We start from the raw sequence: 25086 nt of genomic DNA, 5'->3' as shown, positions 1-25086 counted from the left end.
CTGCGCACATGTTTTTATTTATCATGAGCATGACACATAATAAGTAAATAAAATATATTTCACAAACTACGAAAAGCATTTCTCTTTTAACCGACTGTAATCTTAAGAAAAGATGCAGTATGGAATGCTTAGAACACTCAGTGCCACAGTTCCTCATTTCCCCACGCATTAACCAAAATATACATGTACTTTAAAATCAGTTAAACAAATTCAAATGTTAGTATTCAAACAGGAATACTTCACAAATTAGATGAAAGAGAGGTACACAATGAACTTGAGTGATAAATACAGAAAAGCATGTAAGGACCGAGAAAAAGATGTATTCGTGGAGAACGTTTTAAGATAAAAACTTGCTCTATTTTTACACATGGGTTGCATTTTGTATTTCAGATTAAGGAAGCATTCAAGATAATTCATGTATAACTAGGGATTTTATTCACACTTGTTAGTAATGTAATTTATTAGAACAGTCGCAGATATATAGGACAAGTATGCCATTTCCAAGGAAAACAATTTTCCAAGACAGACGTTAATAGTAAAATATAAAATGGAATAAGAAAATGCCATATTTGCAACAAAATTAGTATCTGAGTATGCAAAAACATGAACAAGAAACGAATATTTTTTTCTGAAAGTGTTCCGAATGTGATAAGTGAGGAATAAGAATCTTGACTAGTTTCATGAACAGAGCATGAAAAATAATGAAGAATTTTTAATTTTATTTTGTCTGTAGTACATTTACTAATGCTAAAATCTTCCATTTGGTTGACTGTACTTTACATTTAGACGCAAGTTGATAAATCAAAGTGATTTTGTGTTTTAAAGCTTCAGATTCAGAAATAATACAACTCAAAAGCAAAAAGATTAAAACGACAAGAGAATATACTGCAAGCAAGCGAGCGTGATAAATGACATTTTGGGCTGATTTTCATGAATTCATAGATCGGGTGCAAAATTTTAATGCACTGTATATGAACTATTTTTCAAATGTATTACGATCACTCTTTTCCAACTTTACATAGATTTTAAGTATGTAATGTTGCGCGCTTCCAACCTGCACGCGACAATAGTGGTGACTGCTAAGAACTGGAAAGTAGACAAAGACTTGAGAAGGGTTTAAATCCCTTTTTATTCAACTTTAGAAATTACAAATGCGTGCTCTTGACGCTCAGAAACTACGCCGACCCGGCGGTAAAATAAAAATAAGAAACTAAAAAAAAGAATACTAACAAGTGATTAACTACGAGGCTCTCTAAACGTAACTAACCTCATCGCGTTCTAAGATACCGCTGATAATTCAGCAAACTTCTGAATATTGCGTTGAAAGATTAACAATCTGCCGAGGCAAGCACACAGGCCGAAACGCGTGGTTCTTCAATTTCTAACTAGCCACCTCCACGCTCGTGAAGCAAGAAAAGCACACTTTCGAACTCGTTTCCCTTCTATTTAACTCAGATTACTTCCGCTGACAATTTGAATTCTTGCGCGTTCTACTAAAATTTACATACCCTTGCATTGGCAATTCCAGGGGAATGTAAGGCTTGACAGGAAAGGTAGTTTAAACTTAAAATAAAATGTTAGTTAAAATAAATATAAACCCTACAAGTAAACATTTCATGTTAATTTACCATTTTTTTCTTGAGATTTATCTATGTATTTACTTAATTTTTCCATTTCGTTTATAAATATAATACCAAAAGGACATAAGAGAACATTTGTTTCTTGAAAATTTCCATAATTTTACCCAACTGTTATTTCTTTTATAGCTTTGAAGTAACCTTTTAAACACATAGTTATCTTGTATTGACCAAACAGCCGTTGGTCTTGCCAATGTCTGAGGGAAGTCACAAAGCTAGAGAATTTAAGTAATATTTTACCAATACGGAGAACTTCTTACGGCATTTTTGATGAAAATTGACCGAATTTAGTAGTTCATTACTAACCTAGGAGAATTTAACTATTTTTTTTATTCGAAAAAAACACACCAGAAATTATCATCAAGATTTTCCATACAGATATATTGTACTACTTTTCATGCCATTACATTTCAAATGAAATTTGATTCATTGTCAGATAGTTAAATGTTTGTTATTTTTTCGCATACGAATGCATTTTCGTGTCTCACATATGCTCATTACATATGATTTAACAAAATTACGAACAAGTTAGAAGTTAAATGAATATTTCCTGAAATACTGTACATTTCATTCCGGAAAGTTTACATGAGTACCTTCATTTCGAAACCCCTAATGTTTCTTTTCCTGAATTCATAGTAAATTTTGAGTGTAGAATTTTCATTTTTGACAGAAGTTATTTGTGGGTGGCTGTGATGTGTTCGTGTTTTCATAAACCGTTTTTGTGAAAAACCCTATTGGTAACCTTTAGAACAGTTTGAATATTACCATTTTTTACTTTACTTCCACAACAAATCATTGAATTTTCAAATATTTTCCTTTTTTATCGTTTACAGTGCCTCGTAAAGTCTTGAGAACAAATTTTTACTAAATAGTTATATCATTCGAATTAATAATTTTGTTACACGTTTGGAAGATTTAACTTCACTATCACGCTAAACCAGAAGTTAAGAAAAGAAATGTAATTTTTATCTTAGTATTCTATGGGGATTAATTTTCTCTGACATTGACGTATTCGTATGTAGATAATAGAGACTTTTAACCCAGCTCATACAGACTTGGAATATTTTCTCTAAGTCACCACGATGACTGACTTGCATTGTCATAGACGTTTTTCTCGTGAAATATATTTCTTTCTTAAAAGTTTATATACTAATTTCTTTAGAAACATGTCTAAGAAAGTACCTCATCTTCATAAGAAACATCAGATTTGATTTAAATTAATAATAAAATAAGAATCATTATTTTGTAAATATATTTCTCTTTGACTCAAAAGTTTCTTCTTTATCATATTCGAAATCAACAATTAATTGTACATAACTAATATATTGTATTGATGAACCAGAGTTATATTTTACCTTACTGCATTATATATTTCAAAGTGAATGTGTTTAATTGCATCTTTTAATAAAATCTTAAAAGCTTAAATGAGTGTTTCATTACAAAATTTGTACTTTCTAACTTCATTCTACTGAAACGAAAACATTCATAACTTATTACGAAGAAAAGGTTTTACATATTATACTTTTTGATTAATTTTCATACCACAGTATTATCTTTGAAAATTTGTTTCCTAATCCACTGCTAATATATTACTAATTTTCGCTCTTTCAATACACTTCGTACGTGATAAAAAAAACTCAGTTTAGAAACTTTTTTCCTTAACGCCTTGTATTGCATTGCTGAACCGGGGCCATGCTTTCATTTTTATTACATATCATGCGAATATTTTAAAAAAAGCATATTTTTTCCTTCTGTTAGCACAATTTTAACCAGCATTTTACTATTACTGAGACTTCTTTAGTAAAATTTCAAGGGTTAAATTGATCGTTTCATTATTAATTTTGAAGATTCTGGATATATCCTATTTAAAAGTTCATAACCGATTAGCAAAATAATTTATATATGTACTTTGTTGTCCTCTTGGTTAATTTTGAAAGCGTTTTTTAACTATAACACTTGATTTCTAGCGAAGTATCGAAATGATTATTTACTTTCCACTTTTTTCTAAGAATTTCGTAGACTCATATGTTCAGTACAGAATATTTTCCTAACTTAAAAATATTATTACCAAAATAGAAAAATATGCAAAATTTTCCAAAAAATTTATATATTTGTTTTTTGAAAACATGTACACGAATACCCACATTTAATTACTTAATGTGTATTTTCCTGTATCAGAACTAAAATTTGGAACGAAAAATTTTTAAATAATGTCATATTCCATTAAATTTATGTCTTTGTGATGTCATCGTCTTTTCTTAAACATTTTGTGAGTAGTGGTTTAGACATTTCGAAACTGTTTTCTCTTTGCTATTGGAAACTATTTTATCTTTGCTGTTGGTATATGCCAATGAATTCTTGATACTTTTTTCTCTTGGTTTATCTTCAGCTTATGAGTTATTTAAATACTTAAGAATATATTTGTAGATCTTTTATGTTGACACTTGTGATAGATTTTTTTGGACGTTTTTGGAAAATGTATTTTATTCACGTGAATGAAACTGATGTTTTCTTAAAATTTTATTATTCAGAGTGTTAGTCAATTACGATAGAATGCCGGATTTGTTCTCTTTATTCAACATTCATATGAACTTCGGTATTCCAAATCCCTCACGCACTTCAGTCTTCTGAAGCTCTAAGTGGGCACCTGATCTTTGCTCTTACAAAAGCTAAGTAGAATTTTAAATTCTACGTAAGAGCGAAGATCAAATGCCCACTTAGAGTTTCAGGAGTTTGCTGGCATGTATCCTTCGCTGGAGCCACTTTTTACGAAAACCTGCTTTATGACTAATTTTGTATAATTACCATCCAGATTTTGCAGAATACTTGATCTGCATTATATCTCTTTTTTATTAAATTTACATTTTATAATCTATGTAATTCAAAAAAAAAAGCTTCGAATAGGATGAATATTTGCACATTCTACTGAATTGTTTAGATCTGGAGAACGTCTTTTACTTCCAGATTTTTTATCTTATGTCTGCATAACCTGCATTTATTCCATTCGTCTTCCTATTACTGATAGAAAAATTATATTTTGCGTGAGGGATTTGGAATACCGAAGTTCATATGAATGTTGAATAAAGAGAACAAATCCGGCATTCTATCGTAATTGACTAACACTCTGAATAATAAAATTTTAAGAAAACATCAGTTTCATTCACGTGAATAAAATACATTTTCCAAAAACGTCCAAAAAAATCTATCACAAGTGTCAACATAAAAGATCTACAAATATATTCTTAAGTATTTAAATAACTCATAAGCTGAAGATAAACCAAGAGAAAAAAGTATCAAGAATTCATTGGCATATACCAACAGCAAAGATAAAATAGTTTCCAATAGCAAAGAGAAAACAGTTTCGAAATGTCTAAACCACTACTCACAAAATGTTTAAGAAAAGACGATGACATCACAAAGACATAAATTTTATGTAATATGACATTATTTAAAAATTTTTCGTTCCAAATTTTAGTTCTGATACAGGAAAATACACATTAAGTAATTAAATGTGGGTATTCGTGTACATGTTTTCAAAAAACAAATATATAAATTTTTTGGAAAATTTTGCATATTTTTCTATTTTGGTAATAATATTTTTAAGTTAGGAAAATATTCTGTACTGAACATATGAGTCTACGAAATTCTTTGAAAAAAGTGGAAAGTAAATAATCATTTCGATACTTCGCTAGAAATCAAGTGTTATAGTTAAAAAACGCTTTCAAAATTAACGAAGAGGACAACAAAGTACATATATAAATTATTTTGCTAATCGGTTATGAACTTTTAAATAGGATATATCCAGAATCTTCAAAATTAATAATGAAACGATCAATTTAACCCTTGAAATTTTACTAAAGAAGTCTCTGTAATAGTAAAATGCTGGTTAAAATTGTGCTAACAGAAGGAAAAAATATGCTTTTTTTAAAATATTCGCATGATATGTAATAAAAATGAAAGCATGGCCCCGGTTCAGCAATGCAATACAAGGCGTTAAGGAAAAAAGTGTCTAAACTGAGTTTTTTTTATCACGTACGAAGTGTATTGAAAGGGCGAAAATTAGTAATATATTAGCAGTGGATTAGGAAACAAATTTTCAAAGATAATACTGTGGTATGAAAATTTATTAAAAAGTATAATATGTAAAACCTTTTCTTCGTAATAAGTTATGAATGTTTTCGTTTCAGTAGAAAGAAGTTAGAAAGTACAAATTTTGTAATGAAACACTCATTTAAGCTTTTAAGATTTTATTAAAAGATGCAATAAAACACATTCACTTTGAAATATAATGCAGTAAGGTAAAATATAACTCTGGTTCATCAATACAATATATTAGTCATGTACAATTAATTGTTCATTTCGAATATGATAAAGAAGAAACTTTTGAGTCAAAGAGAAATATATTTACAAAATAATGATTCTTATTTTATTATTAATTTAAATCAAATCTGATGTTTCTTATGAAGATGAGGTATTTTCTTAGACATGTTTCTAAAGAAATTAGTATATAAACTTTTAAGAAAGAAATATATTTCACGAGAAAAACGTCTATGACAATGCAAGTCAGTCATCGTGGTGACTTAGAGAAAATATTCCAAGTCTGTATGAGCTGGGTTAAAAGTCTCTATTATCTACATACGAATACGTCAATGTCAGAGAAAATTAATCTATCCCCATAGAATACTAAGATAAAAATTACATTTCTTTTCTTAACTTCTGGTTTAGCGTGATAGTGAAGTTAAATCTTCCAAACGTGTAACAAAATTATTAAATCGAATGATATAACTATTTAGTAAAAATTTGTTCTCAAGACTTTACGAGGCACTGTAAACGATAAAAAAGGAAAATATTTGAAAATTCAATGATTTGTTGTGGCATTAAGGTAAAAAATGGTAATATTCAAACTGTTCTAAAGGTTACCAATAGGGTTTTTCACAAAAACGGTTTATGAAAACACGAACACATCACAGCCACCCACAAATAACTTCTGTCAAAAATGAAAATTCTACACTCAAAATTTACTATGAATTCAGGAAAAGAAACATTAGGGGTTTCGAAATGAAGGTACTCATGTAAACTTTCCGGAATGAAATGTACAGTATTTCAGGAAATATTCATTTAACTTCTAACTTGTTCGTAATTTTGTTAAATCATATGTAATGAGCATATGTGAGACACGAAAATGCATTCGTATGCGAAAAAAGAAAACATTTAACTATCTGACAATGAATCAAATTTCATTTGAAATGTAATGGCATGAAAAGTAGTACAATATATCTGTATGGAAAATCTTGATGATAATTTCTGGTGTGTTTTTTTCGAATAAAAAAAAATATAGTTAAAGGCTCCTAGGTTAGTAATGAACTACTAAATTCGGTCAATTTTCATCAAAAACACCGTAAGAAGTTCTCCGTACTGGTAAAATATTACTTAAATTCTCTAGCTTTGTGACTTCCCTCAGACATTGGCAAGACCAACGGCTGTTTGGTCAATACAACGTAACTATGTGTTTAAAAGGTTACTTCAAAGCTATGAAAGAAATAACAGTTGGGTAAAATTATGGAAATTTTCAAGAAACAAATGTTCTCTTATGTACTTTTGGTATTATATTTATAAATGAAATGGAAAAATTTAGTAAATACGTAGATAAATCTCAAGAAAAAAATGGTAAATTAACATGAAATGTTTACTTGTAGGGTTTATATTTATTTTAACTAACATTTTATTTTAAGTTTAAACTATCTTTCCTGTCAAGCCTTACTTTCCCCTGGAATTGCCAATGCAAGAGTATGTAAATTTTAGTAGAACGCGCAAGAATTCAAATTGTCAGCGGAAGTAATCTGAGTTAAATAGAAGGGAAACGAGTTCGAAAGTGTGCTTTTCTTGCTTCACGAGCGTGGAGGTGGCTAGTTAGAAATTGAAGAACCACGCGTTTCGGCCTGTGTGCTTGCCTCGGCAGATTGTTAATCTTTCAACGTAATATTCAGAAGTTTGCTGAATTATCAGCGGTATCTTAGAACGCGGTGAGGTTAGTTACGTTTAGAGAGCCTCGTAGTTAATCACTTGTTAGTATTCTTTTTTTTAGTTTCTTATTTTTATTTTACCGCCGGGTCGGCGTAGTTTCTGAGCGTCAAGAGCACGCATTTGTAATTTCTAAAGTTGAATAAAAAGGGATTTAAACCCTTCTCAAGACTTTGTCTACTTTCCAGTTCTTAGCAGTCACCACTATTGTCGCGTGCAGGTTGGAAGCGCGCAACATTACATACTTAAAGTCTATGTAAAGTTGGAAAACAGTGATCGTAATACATTTGAACACTAGTTCATATACAGTGCATTAAAATTTTGCACCCGATCTATGAATTCATGAAAATCAGCCTAAAAAGTCATTTATCACGCTCGCTTGCTTGCAGTATATTCTCTTGTCATTTTAATCTTTTTGCTTTTGAGTTGTATTATTTCTGAATCTGAAGCTTTAATACACAAAATCACTCTGATTTATCAACTTGCGTCTAAGTGTAAAGTACAGTCAACCAAATGGAAGATTTTAGCATTAGTAAATGTACTACAGACAAAATAAAATTAAAAATTCTTCATTATTTTTCATACTCTGTTCATGAAACTAGTCAAGAATCTTATTCCTCACTTATCACATTCGGAACACTTTCAGAAAAAAATATTCGTTTCTTGTTCATGTTTTTGCATACTCAGATACTAATTTTGTTGCAAATATGGCATTTTCTTATTCCATTTTATATTTTACTATTAACGTCTGTCTTGGAAAATTGTTTTCCTTGGAAATGGCATACTTGTCCTATATATCTGCGACTGTTCTAATAAATTACATTACTAACAAGTGTGAATAAAATCCCTAGTTATACAGGAATTATCTTGAATGCTTCCTTAATCTGAAATGCAAAATGCAACCCATGTGTAAAAATAGAGCAAGTTTTTACCTTAAAACGTTCTCCACGAATACATCTTTTTCTCGGTCCTTACATGCTTTTCTGTATTTATCACTCAAGTTCATTGTGTACCTCTCTTTCATCTAATTTGTGAAGTATTCCTGTTTGAATACTAACATTTGAATTTGTTTAACTGATTTTAAAGTACATGTATATTTTGGTTAATGCGTGGGGAAATGAGGAACTGTGGCACTGAGTGTTCTAAGCATTCCATACTGCATCTTTTCTTAAGATTACAGTCGGTTAAAAGAGAAATGCTTTTCGTAGTTTGTGAAATATATTTTATTTACTTATTATGTGTCATGCTCATGATAAATAAAAACATGTGCGCAGGATTGTATGACTCCAATGTTTAATTAAAATAATGCTTTTTTGAAAGTGTGGTCTTTCTTATGACATATTAAAAAGCGTTAAAATTTTTAAAGTTGGTAATTATAGTAGATTATATGGAGTTTCTGTCATTATTACCTGTTATGTATAATTATTTGTGTGTAGGTTTATTTACTATCTATGAGAAGTTAAATATCAAATAAAGCTGTAAGAGTTAAGCAATGTCAGTTTGAAATTTCTATCTTAAAATTATTTGTGTTAGGTCTTTTATGTTAATTACTATGTTAGATCATTATTTGGAACTCTACTCAATATTTCGTGTAATGTATCATTACTATGTAGTAATCATTTGTCAGGTATGATAAATTAAATTTCGTTCTCAAAAAGCTGTAAGAGTTCAGTGCTAAATAAATTATTGACAATGTGAAATATGGGTATTTTTCAGTTAATTTACAATGAATACGTTAAAAATATTCCAAGTTAACAAATTTTTATATTCCAAGTTGAGAAAAAATCGATAAAGTTTCATTGCCATGGCTGAATATTAATTCCATGTGTACTATAGACTTTAAATTCTCCTTCACAAATGTGACTATAATTCAAATTTAAAATAATGCGTTACAATGTGGATATTCTTCTCTGTAGTTAAAATATAATTCAATCTTCTGTACCTTGTTAAGAGAGTTAGGCTGTGATAAGTTCAAATAGAGTAGTGTTTATAAAGTTCTGCGGTAAATGGTGGAATCATATTAAGAATCCGAGTGACGTTTTCACATGAAGGAAAAAAATCAAGGTTTCAGTGTATGTTTGGTGATTTAAGTAGGATATGTGCAAGAAAATACAAGATATTTTTGTAAAATATTTCAAAGAGTTAGCAAAATTTGTGTTAGTAGTATAAATGAATCTTACTGAATAAAAGGGAGTGTTCTGAATATATATGTATAAATGTCTGTAGAGTAAAATAAGAAGAAATGAAGTACTATTGGTATGTATCTAAACTGGGTAGAAATGTTCCGTGCATTGGTTTGAGTGGCTTCATACCATGAAAATTTATTGCTCCTTATAAGATTTATTTAAAGTCAGTAGGTCTTACAATAAAGAAACATGTGTAAGTCTGTATTTATTATGGGGAAAAGGAATCAGAAATACAGCATGAATATGTTTTATAAGTTAAAATATAAGGGTAAATGTGTAAATGGAAAGTGTAAAAATTACATTTTTCAGACACAGTTTGGTGAATCCTTTGAATAAAAGTAAGACGTGTAAAAGGGAATCAACAAAGTTTTGTATAGTTAGTAAAATACATTAGAAGGAAAAGTTCTGAGTATCTCCAACTTAGTAGTAAAAAAGTAAGAAATGTAGTATTCCAGTTAAACTATATAGAATGAGCATTGTGTACATTGGTTTAAAATTACAGAAAATATTATTTAATGAAGTTATATGCATGTAAATTCCAGCTTAAAATTTCAAAGACGGAGAAATGTAGGTAAGTTTACTTTTGGAGAAATGGAAGTGTAACATGATGTTGTATTTAAAACAAGGGGGAAAATAATTAAGGGTAAAATAAAAATGTAACAAAAAAATTAAGGGAAAGAGAAAAAAAAAAATAAAATTTACTTTTGGAAGCAAAATGCATAAGGGAAAAAAAAACTGCATTTGTGTAAACAAAAAACTCAAAAAATATTACTTTTGTAAAAAAAAAATTAAGTTAAAAATGTAGTAACACCTTTTTTTTAAATAAAAAGCGGAAAGGAAAAAATTAAATTTGTAAAAATAAAAATTACTTTTGTAAAACCAAAAACAGTTTAAACAAAAAAATTGAAATAAAGTAAAAAAATATGAAAAGGAAAAAAAAACTTTTGCAAAATAAAAAAGTGAAAAGGAAAAATTCAATTCGTAAATAAAAATATTACTTTTGTAGAACCAAAAAGAAAATTAAATATAAAAAAATAAACTTTGCAAGATAAAAAGTAAAAAGAAAATTTAAGTTCACTTTTGTGGAAGTAAACGTCAATTTGCGAAAGTTAAAAATAAAATTTATGTTTGGGAAAGGGAAAAAAAAATGAAATCAAAAATTAATAAATTAACTAAAAAAATAGTAAGAATAAGATGAAAAATGAAAACAATTAAAATATCTTAATAATAAAAAAAATTAAACTGTGGGAAAATCTTACATTTAAAACAGCAATGAATAAAGTAATGATTAAGAAGCCAAAAGAAATCCTAGCCGTCGTGTAAAAACAAATGAAGCGGATGCTCAGACTTTCAGCCTTATGTCATCAATGGTGCAAAAAGTCAAAGGGCCAAAGAGGGTTTCAAATAACAAGTCTGATAAGAGGACCGGGTAGCCGAGCGGTAAAGCGCTAGACCTCCCATCCTAGAGATAGCGAGTTCGAATCTCAGCCGTGGAGTTATTTTTAAAATACAGGGAAAATGATACTAAATTCATTAAAAATGGATTAAAATATAATGGAATCAATTAAAACTAATTAAAACTAATGACGGATTAAATAATTAAAATGTATCGTATAAAAATGAGTAAATAATTAAAAGTAATGACGTATTAAATAATTAATTACGTATTAAATAATTAAAAACAATAAATTAAAAGTGGTGTCCTGCCAAACACGTGGTTAAGAGCTCGTTGCCATAAACATAAAAAATAGTGTCGTTGCCACAAAAAATAAAAACTTTGAAAACATAAAATCGTTGCCACAGAATCAAAACGAAAGTTTGATGATGTCATTCCATCACGTGATACAAGATGGCGCTCGTGTCGTCACTTCCGGTTCCAGGCCCCTCTGGATACTACCCACGCCCCTTTTCTGTGACGTCACTTCCGCCTACCGAGTACGGTGGCTTACTACTTGAATCATGTGACACATAGTGTTTGCCTGCATCATCGCACGGACTGATCCAAAGAAAACTTCATATTCGCCCTTATACATCACTTGAAATTTGTAAAAATGTTAAAAAATTAACTTTCTTGTTGTTCGTAAAAAATTTTGACATTAAGAAATAAGCAGATTTCCGCTTACTAAACTGTATGATTATAGTTTTGTTAATTCTTAATGTTAAAAGATGTTATTAGCTACAAGAAACTGATAAGATTTTAATGCTTTTGCAAAATTATATCTAAAATAATTTATTTTAATTTTCTTAAAACATTTTATAAGATACTTGAAAATTGAAATCTACGAAACTATTGAAACAGCTACACATAGTACATGAAATTTACTTCAAAATTTCGGGAAAACATAAATTTTCAATTGTTTTAGCTAAAAATAATGAAATGCATATTATTAAAATTATTTTCAAAAAGATTTGAAATTGCATCAAGATTTCTGTAAAACTAAGTACAAATAGCATTTTCATAAACCTACATGCAACATTAAAAACATAAATATCGTGTGTGCAATAAATACCAAATGTTACAAATTACTAGCTACCCAGCCCCCCCCCCAAAAAAAAAAGAAAACGCTTTCTCTAAAAGGCTAAAATTATTATTGACTCACTTATAACAAGAATCTCCTTCACAGTCTTTTATTTGCTGTTTGCACATTTCAAAACCTGAAAATAAAGTATTTAAATATTTTATATGAAAATATTTAATAAAATATTTTTAAAGCATAGAATTATTGATATACCCTTAATATTTACACCTTTTATTTTAAAGCTTTAATATGTTGAAGAACGTAAATCAAATGCTAATTTTACTATAAAAATAGCTAAATGTTTTAAAAAGTTATTGAATTTTAAAATAAAAATATTATATTAAAATAGTTCTTGAACTTAAAGTACATGAAATGAAAAATGCATTTGAAGGATCATTAATTTCCACAAAATTTACTTTTACTTCTTTACATTTGTTTCAGTTTTATTATAGAAAACTTCTTTTTCGTACTAATATGCTGCATGAAACTTCTCTTAAAATTTTAGCATTAGAGAGAAATATGAAGAACAATAAAATCTCTTCGTTTCATGGTTGGATATTTAAATTACATTTTAAATTCTAGCTTCTAAATTTATTCATTTTTACTTCCTTGTACTAAGTAAGCGAAGTAAAGTAATCGCGAAAAATTTCAGGTATCATATTTCAGCATAAATATTTATTTTGACCTTTTCTGAATTTATATGGACGATTTTTTTGCATGACGTTTGTGCGCACGGACAGAATAAAGGACTGTTTTTTCCAAAACATATTATGAAATGGATTTAAAGTTGTTTCAAAAGGGATTTTTTCATCACAACTGTGCATATGTATGTATGTATGTATGTATGTATGCATGCATGTATATATGTTTGTATGTATGTATGTTTATATGTATGTATGTTTGTATGTATGTATTTGTTTATATGCATATATGTATCTATGTACCTCGTGTAACTCAAAAGTGATTAGTCTTAGAACGCTGAAAATTTGTATATGGGACTGCTGTAACATCTCATTATGCATCTCCCTTTTTTATTGCAATCTGCAGAACCAATTATATATATATATGTAAACCTCACTACTCCTTATCTGGCCTTTATTTTCGCAATCGTTGGTCATATACTTCTAGTGACAGAAGTGTTTTAAATTACAAAAATGTTCATGTTTTGTCAATGTCAAATTTAAAAACGCGCTGAATTTAAAGCTGATCCTGAATTTGGAAGTATCTATGCATATTTGAAAGACCCCGAAAGCTTTGAGAACACAGATATCGATGCGATAAGAAATAGAGCAGAAAACTATGAAATAATAGATAATTTATTATTTTATACGAAAACAACAAACGAAAATCTCAAGTACAAACCAACGACTTCATATAACAGGTAGACGGCTCACCCACAGAGAATTCGTCTGCTAGGGTGTCTCCAACATATACCACGTGACTAATGCTCTTGGCGCTCTTGGGGAGTGATAGCTTAGGCTGTTCATCGCCAGTTTGGCCCGCTTTTGATATGGCAGGTAGTACTTTTTATTTCCGTCTGCTAGCAGTCAGCAGACAACGGCCTCGAATTAGGTTACAATTATATTTAGGTTACAGTTATATTACAATTATATTTAGATATAACTTAACCCCTTTTTTCCTGAATATTTTATCTATATTTTTAATAATTGCTTTAAATTATTTGCACCATTGTTTAAGATGTTTAGGTTAAATAATTTTAGGAAGAAAATCTAAAATAAATAATAAAAAATTGAGATGGAAACTTTAATTTTGAATAACGTTAAAAAATTAATTGCACTACTATTATAATATTTGAGAAGGTAAAAAAAATCTCGTTTAATTTTAATGCATTGCATCCTAAAGAGAAAACGAAAATCACATTGTATTATGTGTATTTATGCCATTGATTGCCTTTCTTTTCTTGAGATTATATTACTGGCACAAAATTAATGCACTCTCTTTTCTTGAGATTATATTACTGGAACAAAATAATGCAATCTTAATTACTGATTTCCACACTCATGTGTATGTCATGGGGGGATCAATACATCTTATTAACTATAAAAATTATTTTATATTGAATATGTATCAAACGGTTACAAACTTCAACTCAGTATTTATTATTAGGATCAAAACGATATTAGAGTTAAAAAATTCTCTCATTCTCCATTTTTTTTTAAATACTATTTAAAATATGGTAAGTTTTTCACATCGCATTTTTTCAATTACAATAAATTTCTAACAGCATCGTAGATGAGACAGAATTATAATCCAGATTATTTTTATTTTAATTGATTTTATAGAAAATAATGATAAAGCATTGAGCTTTATAAAAGTAATCTGATTTTTAAAATAATGCTGTTTAACTGTTTATGTTCAATGTTGCATGAATCAAGATCTTTAGCTTTTTTTTTAACAAAGTAAACATATCGCACAATCTTTTCTCAATAATTTAATGCTAATAATAGTGTTTTCCTTTTTTTATCGCAGGCAGTAATTGTTTATGAAATCAAAACGCGAACGCGTACGACTTGGCGAAAAAAGGTTAACGCCAATTGGCGCAGCTTTCTATTTCAACGGAATACACGGAAAAACATATAAAATTCAATTATTTGTAAAGGGTGATTCCAGTAAATAGTGTCACAGTATTTAATACATTTTGATACTAATAATACATGCTGAAAATGTCATATACGGCGGCAATTTTCTTATACAATATGGCTGAAACTTTCCAACCAATTCAACAGAGATAGTAAAATGACAAAAATACTGAAAATAAAATAATAAATCATGCAGTTTTAACTTACCTATGAAAGGTTACAAGTCCTCCTTTCACGAAACTTTCTTTACATCCGTAGGCGCTGCAGCGAATAACCATTTTTACATAAATTTTATGTGACTAAGCAGAGCAGCAGTCTTTCGTCCCATAGAAAGCAATGTAAAGTATTCCCGCACTTTCGGAATTCGTGCAGCAGTCATGTGACACTAATGTTGGAACCGGTTGAAGATTGCAATACGCTCTCTACCAGTATATTATCTCGTTGGTACAAACCAGTCATCCCAGCTTCACTTCGATTAAGCATTTTGAACGAATTACACGACGCGAAAACAGCGGGTCATTTAGGGGTCAGAAGGACTTTAAAAAGGGTACGCGAGGCGGTATATTTCCCGCAATTATAGAAAATAATAACTGCGTATGTCAGGTCCTGCAATCAATGTCAGTTAATAAATGATATTAATTACAGCTCAGCCGGGTACTTAAATAGCATTCGCGCTACATTTCCGAATGAAATTTTAGGCATAGATCTTCTTGGTCCTTTCCCCCAGAGTGAGTTAAATAAAAATCGTTTTCTTTTAGTAATTTTAAATCATTTTTCAAAATGGACAGAAATTGTTCCACTTAAACGCGCGTCAGCCAAAACAGTCGCAGATGCATTCTTACACAGATACATTTTAAAATACGGTGCACCGATAAAAGTCATTAGCGATAACGGTAAACAATTCGTTAGTCAAATATTTGAAAACATATGCACTCGACTTGGCATACGCCATATCAAAATGGTTCCGTATAGACCACAGGCAAACATAGCAGAAAGAGTTAATAAAAACATTGTAAAAATAATTCGAAGTTATGTTAGCACACATCACAAGCGCTGGGTTGGCTACATAAATGAGTTAGCTTATGCTTTAAGAACAGCAAATCACGATACTACGGGAAAAACCCCAGCAGAATTATTTTTAGGACGAAAGTTAATTACGCCATTAGATAAATTATTCTTTGTGCAACAAAGAGAGCAAGAATTTAAACAGAAAGACGTGCAAACAGTTATTGACCAGGAGGTTAAAAGCTCGGATACGGCAAGAAATAGGCAAAAATTATATTATGATACAAAACGCCGTGAAGCAGATTTTAAAGGTGGGGATAAAGTGTTGAAGCGGAAGTTTTCTTTATCAAGTGCCTCAGACAATTTTACTGCAAAGTTAGCTCCAAAATTTGAAGGCCCCTATGTAATTCAGGAAATCAAGGGAGTCGTATTGTACCTTAAGAACGAGAGAGGGGAAATTTATAAAGCAAGTCCCGACCAGGTGAAAAAATATTATAATCAAAATGATTTTGAAATCCTTAAAAGTTTCTTTCAGGACTCAAGCGTAAAAGAAGTAGAAGGTCCAGAAGTAACGTCACCCGTTCCACCACCCAAGAAGCAGAGAACTGAAGAGAAACCTAATCCTTCTACAACCCATACGACGGTACCAAAAAGAAGAAATAAAAACAGTGAGACTCCAGCATTTAAGAAATAGAAGAAAGCAACGCCGCGCGTAAACACCACTTGCAACGTATCGCAGTAGAAATTGCTCATCGAGGAGAACGCTTCCAGGGCCAAAGAGTCAGGTGCAAACAAGGCCGCCGTTCCCGAAAACGAAAAGACAGCAGGAGGAACGGAAAGACCACCACCAACAGAAGAAATTCAAGCATGACTCCAGACGGAGGACGCCAAGACCAGCCGTCCAGGGGAAAAACGGAAAAGACAGCAACCCGACGACTACCACTCCAAGAGGCCAGCATGCAGAGGGTGAAATAGAAAAAGTAACGTGGACGACACTCGGAGGACACTAAGGAGAAGACTGACGTCCATGAAACCTATAACGTGGGAGCAGTTCTGCCAGAAACGGATGTCGGAGTTCCAATAATCAAAAACTCAAATATAAGTTAAAATCTTCTATAATTTTTTTTTCTTTTGTTCCGAAATGTTATGCGTAAATACGAAGTTCTATGTTTTGACGGAAGTCAATGTGTCTCGGTTGAGACTTAGTTTTGTTTTACTTTATTTAGCTAAGGCAAAAGTGTTATTTTCTTTAAGTATAAAATCTAAGAACAAGCAGTTTCTGTTAGTCGAAAGACTAATTCTGTTATGTTAAAGCCAAAATTTGGCCGAAGATAAAAGTAACTTCGTATTCTTGTATTAATAAGAACTTTACTTTCAGTGCCGCCAGCTTGGCGAAGAATGAGCAAAGTAAAAATTTACTTTCTCTTATTCATTTTATGGTAAATTGTAAAAATCATATGTATTAGAATTTTGTAAATATACGTAAATACTTGAAAGTTATGTAAAAGTAGAATTTAGTCTAGAAGCATAAAATTTTAGATGCTAAAAGTAAATGCTCAAAAGCAATGAATTCAAATTTAAGTATTAAACTGTAGATAAAATCATGCTTTAGAGCGAAAGCCTGCATGTCTAAAGATGAATGAGGGGGAATCTAGAATGAATGTGTTTTGTAGGGTTCTCCACCTACACTTGAATTTTAAGAATGTTAAAGTAATTCATAGAGTTGTAGAATGTCGAGTAAGGTGTGTCTATTTGGTCGTTGAATTCTAACAAATCATTGTGGTTAGGGGAAGTGTTGCAATACTAAAACACGAATATTCCCGTTTGACACCACACATGGTGGAGAGCAGGGTAAAGTTAAATTCATGTTTGAATACTTGAATGAATGTGAATTAAGCAGTAACTAAGGAAAATAAATCGTTCAAAAACAAAAACTTATTCAGTGTCAAGAAAGTGTAAATTATAATGTATTTAGAAAGATACTGATACTTATTCCTTCCAGACGCTGAAAGGAAGAGAACAGATTGATTGCTGAAGTCCAGGAAAAGTTGCTGTAAGAAGAGAGAATTAAATAAGTATATACAGAAATTTATTATACCTTTTGTGAGATAACAGATTTTTTTATGTAAACGAGGCTCTTAAAATTTAGTTCAGAATTGTAGAAACTTTTCAACAGGTCGTTTGTAGGACCTGCTTCCAAGTTTACCAAATTCTAGCAGCGGCAAATGTAGGGTTTATATTTATTTTAACTAAAATTTATTTTAAGTTTAAACTATCTTTCCTGTCAAGCCTTACTTTCCCCTGGAATTGCCAATGCCAGAGTATGTAAATTTTAGTAAAACGCGCAAGGATTCAAATTATCAGCGGAAGTATTCTGAGTTAAATAGAAAGGAAACGAGTTCGAAAGTGTGCTTTCTTGCTTCACGAGCGTGGAGGTGGCTAGTTAGAAATTGAAGAACCACGCGTTTCGGCCTGTGTGCTTGCCTCGGCAGTTTGTTAATCTTTCAACGTAATATTCAGAGTTTGCTGAATTATCAGCGGTATTTTAGAACGCGGGGACGTTAGTTACGTTTAGATAGCCTCGTAGTTAGTCACTTCTTATTATCAATTTTCTTCGTTTCTTATTTTTATTTTACCGCCGTGTCGGCGTAGTTTATGAGCGTCAAGAGCACGCATTTGTAATTTCTAAAGTTGAATAAAAAGGGATTTAAACCCTTCTCAAGACTTTGGTCTCCTTTTCCAGTTCTCAGCAGTCACCACTATTGTTGCGTGCAGGTTGGAAGCGCGCAACGTTACAAAGTTATTGTTTTTTGGTAAGTTCAATAATCAATAATTATTATATAGCTTACCTTGAATTTTCATCGACTTATAGTTACCTGGAAATACTTGAATTTGATACAGTAAAAAGAGTCAAAGAATTGAATAATATTTTGACTTTATCAGTTGTAAGAATTGCTTACAATGAGTTCATTCTTTCTTAGCATCGAATACAAGTCATTTAGTTTTATTTAATCTGTTGCCACAAACACATGGCAAAATTAAAAAATACATTACGAATTAAACATCTGGAGCGAGGACAGCGCAATCTATAGAAAAAATAAAATAAGGCATAAACATTTTTAAAACTGAACATTTCTCCCACATTCCCCCGGGCTGAACACTCAAGTTCAGAAATGACTCCTTAGGAAGAGGACAGCATTTGGAAATTGGACGTCGATAAAGTCAGTTGACGTTTTTACTTCAACAATTCGAACGACTCCGTCTTTCTGAAAGAAGAAGAAGGAAAAACTTCTGTGATTATTCCAACATTCACTTGAATATTGTTTGCACGCAAAGTCCACTTTTCTCGTAGTTGTAGTTGATTCAGACATTCCTTCTGCCACCTTGACCAAAACTGAATATGAAGCTGTTGAATCAGATGCTATCTTGACTTTAAGCAAAGAGACTTTGTTGAGCCTTTCTCAGGAAAGGAAGTTACAGGAGCACCTATTAAAAAAAGTCCTGGAGTAAGCGGTTCTAAATCCTGAGGATCTGAAGAAAGAAGAGTCAGTGCCCTAGAATTCAGACATGCTTTAATCTGTATTGCTAGAGTAGTAAAGTTCTCAAAAGTTAAGATAGCTGACTTGCAAACATTCAATAAATGTTGCTTCGCAGATTTGATTCCAGTCTCCCACAGTCCTCCAAAATGTGGAGCTGAAGGTGGGATAAAATGCCATACAATAGATTCTTGAGCTGCAAAGTTTTGAATTTTAGCAGAATTGAGAAGCACTGATTGGTCTTTTATGTAGGTTGCTGCACCTCGAAAATTCGTTGTGTTATCAGAATACAGATTTACAGGCCTTCCACCTTTAGACATAAACCGTCTTAAAGCCGCTAGAAAGGCATCTGTTCATAAGTCTGAAACAACCTCGAGATGAATTGCTTTAGTGGCAAAGCAAATAAAAAGAGCAATGTACGATTTAATTCTGACTCTGCTGCGTGTCATATTAGGTTTTGTAATGAATGGTCCACTAAAATCAAGTCCAACGTTAAGAAATGCTCTTCCAACACTAAATCTATTAGAAGGCAAGTCTCCCATGATGGTATGGCATGGTTGCGACTTCAGTTTTAAGGAAGTCAAATATTTAGATAGAATTCGTCGCACTGCTTTAGATAGAATTCGTCGCACTGCTTTAGATAGAATTCGTCGCACTGCATCTCTTCCAGAGGGTATCCAATACTTTTGACGGATACAACACAAAGTAAGGAGAGGATAACTATGTAAATGCATTTTGTGATAATATTGTATCAACAAAGTAATGAAATGATGATTCTTTGGCATACGAATTTGATGTTTTTAATTGTGATCTAAGTTCGAGTTTGTTAACCATCCTCTTATTCTAATAATTCCCTCTCCATCAAGAAAAACATTCGTTAGAATCAGTTTACTGTTTTGAGGCAAGGAAAGTCTCTTTTGTAAGTAGTTGTGCTCAAGGTTGAATTCTGATTTTTGAATGAGCTTAATTATAGATTTAGTTCCTTCTTCAAGCTCTCCATGTGATAATACACCTTTGATTTTTTTATTCTGAGCTTCTATTTTGCAATTTCTAATGAATCTGAAACACGACAAAATTATTCTAATGCATTTTGAAAACGATGAGTATTTTGAAGTAATTTATAACATAGCAGTAACTTCAGGTGTATCTGAAATGGTGATATTAATTAACAAAAACGATTTCATTTCTTTGCATCTGATATCATCTACACATGCTTCCTGTGGATCTCTAGGCATATTATGCTGATACAACCATTGAGGACCATGCCACCACAAAGTGTGACGTTTCCTTTGTAATGCAGAAATACTTCTGGAGGCACAATCTACTGGATTTTCTTGACTTTTCACGTAACTCCATGAAGCTTCTGAAGTTGAGTCTTGTATGTTTGATATTCTATTAGCAACAAAACTTTTACACCTTTGAGGAGATGAACTAAGCCAATCTAAAACTATTTTTGAGTCTGAATATAAAATAGTCTGATCAATGTGAATATTCTTCCTTAAGGAAGTTGAATCTTCTTTATAGGGTCTAGAAAAAAGAAGCGCTGCACATAGTTCTAGTCTTGGCAATGTTAGTGTCTTTACAGCAGCAACTTTTGCTTTTGAAGTAATCAATGAAACGTGGAATGTTTCACTTTCGAATATTGTTCTTAGCTAAAACACTGCAGCTCATGGGCATGTTCAGACGCATCTCAAAAGCAAATTAACTGAATATTTTTAACAGAATTGTTTTTCATCATGAATCGTGAAATCTTAATTTCAGCTAAATGTTCTATTGAGATTTAAAGAGATTCCATGCTTGGGAAGTATCATTAGATAATAAATCATCCCATTTAATATTTTTCTACCATAAATGCTGCATTAAGATTTTTAATTGAATCGTTATAGGTGATAAAAACCCAAGAGGATCATAAATTTTCGCGATAGTTGACAAAAGTTAACGTTTTGTTAAAACACCATTCATAGATGGGTATTCTAATTCTGAATACATCTTCTTTAGCATCCCAAATGATTCCTAGAATTGCATGGATTTGACTTTCTTCACTCTGCCAAAGGTCCGTTCGGTTTCTTAGTTCTTGGCGTAAAAATTCAATGACTGACGGCTTATTAGATACCCATTCTCCTATTGGAAAACCGCCTTTGTTCTTCATTAATTCGATAATTTATGAGACTAACTGTTTTGATTATTCTTCGTTCCTGTGAAAACATCATCTACATAGGTATCTTCCAGTATGGGACTCTCGAAGCTTCTGAACTCGTTTGTAACTTCTTCTCGAAACTCGTTTGTTTTTCTATGGCAAGTTGTGTTAATGTCCGAATAGCCAAATATGGAGCACAAAAAGTGCCATACGTAACTGTCAGAAGCTGGAATTCTTTAAGCGGTTGTTCAGGATTTTCTCTCCAAAAGATTCTCTAGAAATAAACGTCATTTTTATTGACTAGGATTTGTCGGCACATTTTCTCAATATCTCCAGTAGTGCTACGCAATGAGTTCTAAATTTCAATAGGATGGCAAACAATTCATTTTGAAGTTTTGGACCTGTATGGAGAACATCATTTAAAGAAACTCCTGAGTCAGTCTTTCCAGAACCGTCGAATACAAACCGTAATTTGGTAGTTTCACTTTTATCTTTAGTAACTCCAAAATGAGGTAAATATAAAAACTATGACGCTGATTTTGAAACATCAACATTTGGAACAATTTGCATATGATTCATTGTTTGATATTCCCGCATGAAATGTATGTATTGAGTTTTAAGTTCTAGATTCTGTTGAATTTTTCTTTCCAAGGAAAAGAACCGCTTCTTAGCTTGATTTCTTGAATCACCCAATACAGCTTAACTCTTAAACGGGAGACTGACAACAAATCTAATATTAGAATTTCGACTAGTGTGATTTAAATAAAATACCTCGACATCTTGCGCTTCATCATTCAGTGTACTTACTTCTAGAAACGATTCAACTTCCGAGAATTTTTTCATTAAATTTCAATGTGTACTAAAGCATGACAATGGATTAAAGAATTCTGAATTCTGTTTGAAACGGACACCCTTCCTGAAATGAGCCAACCCAATTTTTAATTTAGAGCGGATGGTTGGTTTTGATTTTCCCTATCTTTCCAGTTTGAATTAAATCTAAGAATATATCCGCACCCAGAATGATATCAACCCGTCTACTTTTGTGAAAAGAAGGGTCTGCTAATTGTAATCCTTTCAAATGAGACCAATTGAATTCTGACAGCTCAAAGTTTGGTAAATTTGACGTCAGCTTTTGACTACTAAAGCCTTAACAGAAAAGTTCTCGTTATTAAAATGAGGAGTAAAATTTAAATTAGCTACTTTCGTAACATGTGCGGCAACTATATCGTCAAGTCCTAGGATAGTGAGTTCAGACTTTTGAAATGAAAGTTTTAGTCGATTACAACACGATTCAATGATTAAAGATGTTTGAGAATCACTATCAATTAAAGCACGGCATTTGAGAAACTGTCCTTGATTATTTTTTACTATTATTACAGCTGTGGTAAGTAAAATTAAATTAGAATTTTTTACATTTCCTGTGAAGGAAAACTGCTGCTCTTCCGAGGTACTAGCCGAAGGTTAATATAAAGGCTGATTTTGAGATAGACTATTTGGGGTAAACTGTACTTGACTTTCAGCAGAATGTTTTTTATCAGTTCGAAAAGCATGGAGAATTATGTGGCATTTCTGTTTACATGCCCTGCAAGATGCAGTGAATCGGCATGAGGATACACCATGATTTGGTCTCAGACAGTTAAAACAAAGGTTTGCTTTTCGTAAGAAGTTCCAACGCTCATCAATATTCATTTTAAGAAATTTCTCGCACTTATGTAAAAGATGTGGCAACTGGCAGAGCACAAGAATCCTGCCTTAACTTTACACTTATTTTTAAGAGCAAAGGTTTTGTTAATGGATTTTACTGATTTGTCTAATTTCCCTTTATGGCTCCTAGCTTGTTTTTCCAAAAACGAAAGAAAATTTTTGTAAGATGGAAATGTTTTATTCTCTAGTTTTAAGTGCCAGTTGATTATAAGTGAATCCTCTAGCTTATCTTGTAATGCAAATATTAGAAGAATTTCGACTAACTGATTGCATTCTAGAGCAGGTGTTTTAAAATTCCTAGTAACTTTATTGCATGTATCTATCATTGTTCGAATGAAATCAGATGTTGGTTTTACAAATTTTAAATTAAATAATTTTCTACCCTGAGAAAATCCTAATTCGCTTTGGTTATCATATCTGTCGAGTAAAGTGTCCCAAGCATTTTTATAATTTTCAGAGGTTATTGCGAATCCCCTAATAAGTTTTACAGCATCAGACGAAACTGCACTTTGAAGATATTGCAATTTTTTGAATGTCAGTTAAAGATACATTAGAGTCAACAGAACTTAAAAATATGGATTTAAAATTCAACCGGGATTCAAACTGGCCAGAGAACGTTGAAGATCCTATTTCGGAAGCTTTATATTCGCATAGGATGTAGCAGATTTTACCGTCTTATCATCATTGAACTGTGATTCTTTATTAAAAATGAATTTAGATATGTTTCTATTTTAAGTAATGATTCGTCTGCGGAATCCTGAGCCTCAGACAAATTTTTAAACTCAGATTCTTCATCAAAATCTTCAAGAATAGGACATCAATAATAATATTTCTCAAGCTTATTACTTATCTCAAGCTATCTTTGCAGATTTGATATTACTGTAAGAATTTTCTCTAAATTTTCTGATGCTAAAACATCGTCAACAGTTCCAACAAATCTTCTAATCTGCTTGATTTGAGTTCGATACATTAACGGAACTGATGATTTCCTTTTTGACATATTTATTTTACTTTAAAGAATAAAACTATATACAGAACAGTTATGTACAGATGTCGTGCAAACTTCATATATTTAAAAAATGTATAATAGAAACCAGAGTTTAAGAATGAATTTTACATGAAAATAATCTGAATACAACTAAAACTTCCTTATAGTTTTTCATTTACAACATAAAAATGCATACTTCGATTTTTTTGTAAACCAGGTAACTTTAATGGAATGCTAGAATTGGATTTTCGGCTTTTAATATTACATATCTCGCCGGTACCTCCAATAATTGTTGGTAAGTTCAATAATTAATAATTATGAAATAGCTTATTTTAAGTTTTCATCGACCTGGAAATACTTGAATTTGATACAGTAAAAGGACTCAAAGAATTGTATATTTTGACTCAAAGAATTGAATATCAGCTGATAGAATTATTTACAATGAGTTCATTCTTTCTTAGCATCGAATATTAGTCGTTTACTTTTATTTAATTTGTTGCCACAAACACACGGCAAAATTAAAAAAATACATTACGAATTAAACATCTGGCGCGAGGACAGCGCTATCTATAGAAAAAGATAAAATAAGGCATAAATATTTTTAAAATTGAACAGTTATAATTAAATATCTACCAAACAAAAGAATATAACTTAAGCCGAAGAACTTCTCCTTACAACATGGTAACAATACGTGTAAAAACTTCTTGAGTAACTAGTAATAAAGCTCGTGATACACAGCATACTAATTGGGCT

The 25086-nt window shown here is 31.2% G+C and overlaps 1 protein-coding gene across 1 annotated transcript in view; it reads right to left on the bottom strand.

Annotated features, from left to right (window-relative positions):
* Window positions 1-25086, bottom strand: part of LOC118201522 (uncharacterized) — a 236963-nt gene that overhangs the window by 165217 nt on the left and 46660 nt on the right. Inside the window, exon 2 of the mRNA XM_085825294.1 lies at window positions 12445-12499. Coding sequence (XP_085681420.1) covers window positions 12445-12499 — 55 coding nt within the window. The remainder of the gene's footprint in view (window positions 1-12444; window positions 12500-25086) is intronic.

Source organism: Stegodyphus dumicola, chromosome 10, assembly GCF_044657685.1.
Source record: "Stegodyphus dumicola isolate Sdum_Otavi_A_Nest chromosome 10, ASM4465768v1".
Classification (NCBI taxonomy): Eukaryota; Metazoa; Arthropoda; class Arachnida; order Araneae; family Eresidae; genus Stegodyphus; species Stegodyphus dumicola.
This window is presented reverse-complemented; position numbering and strand designations above follow the sequence as displayed.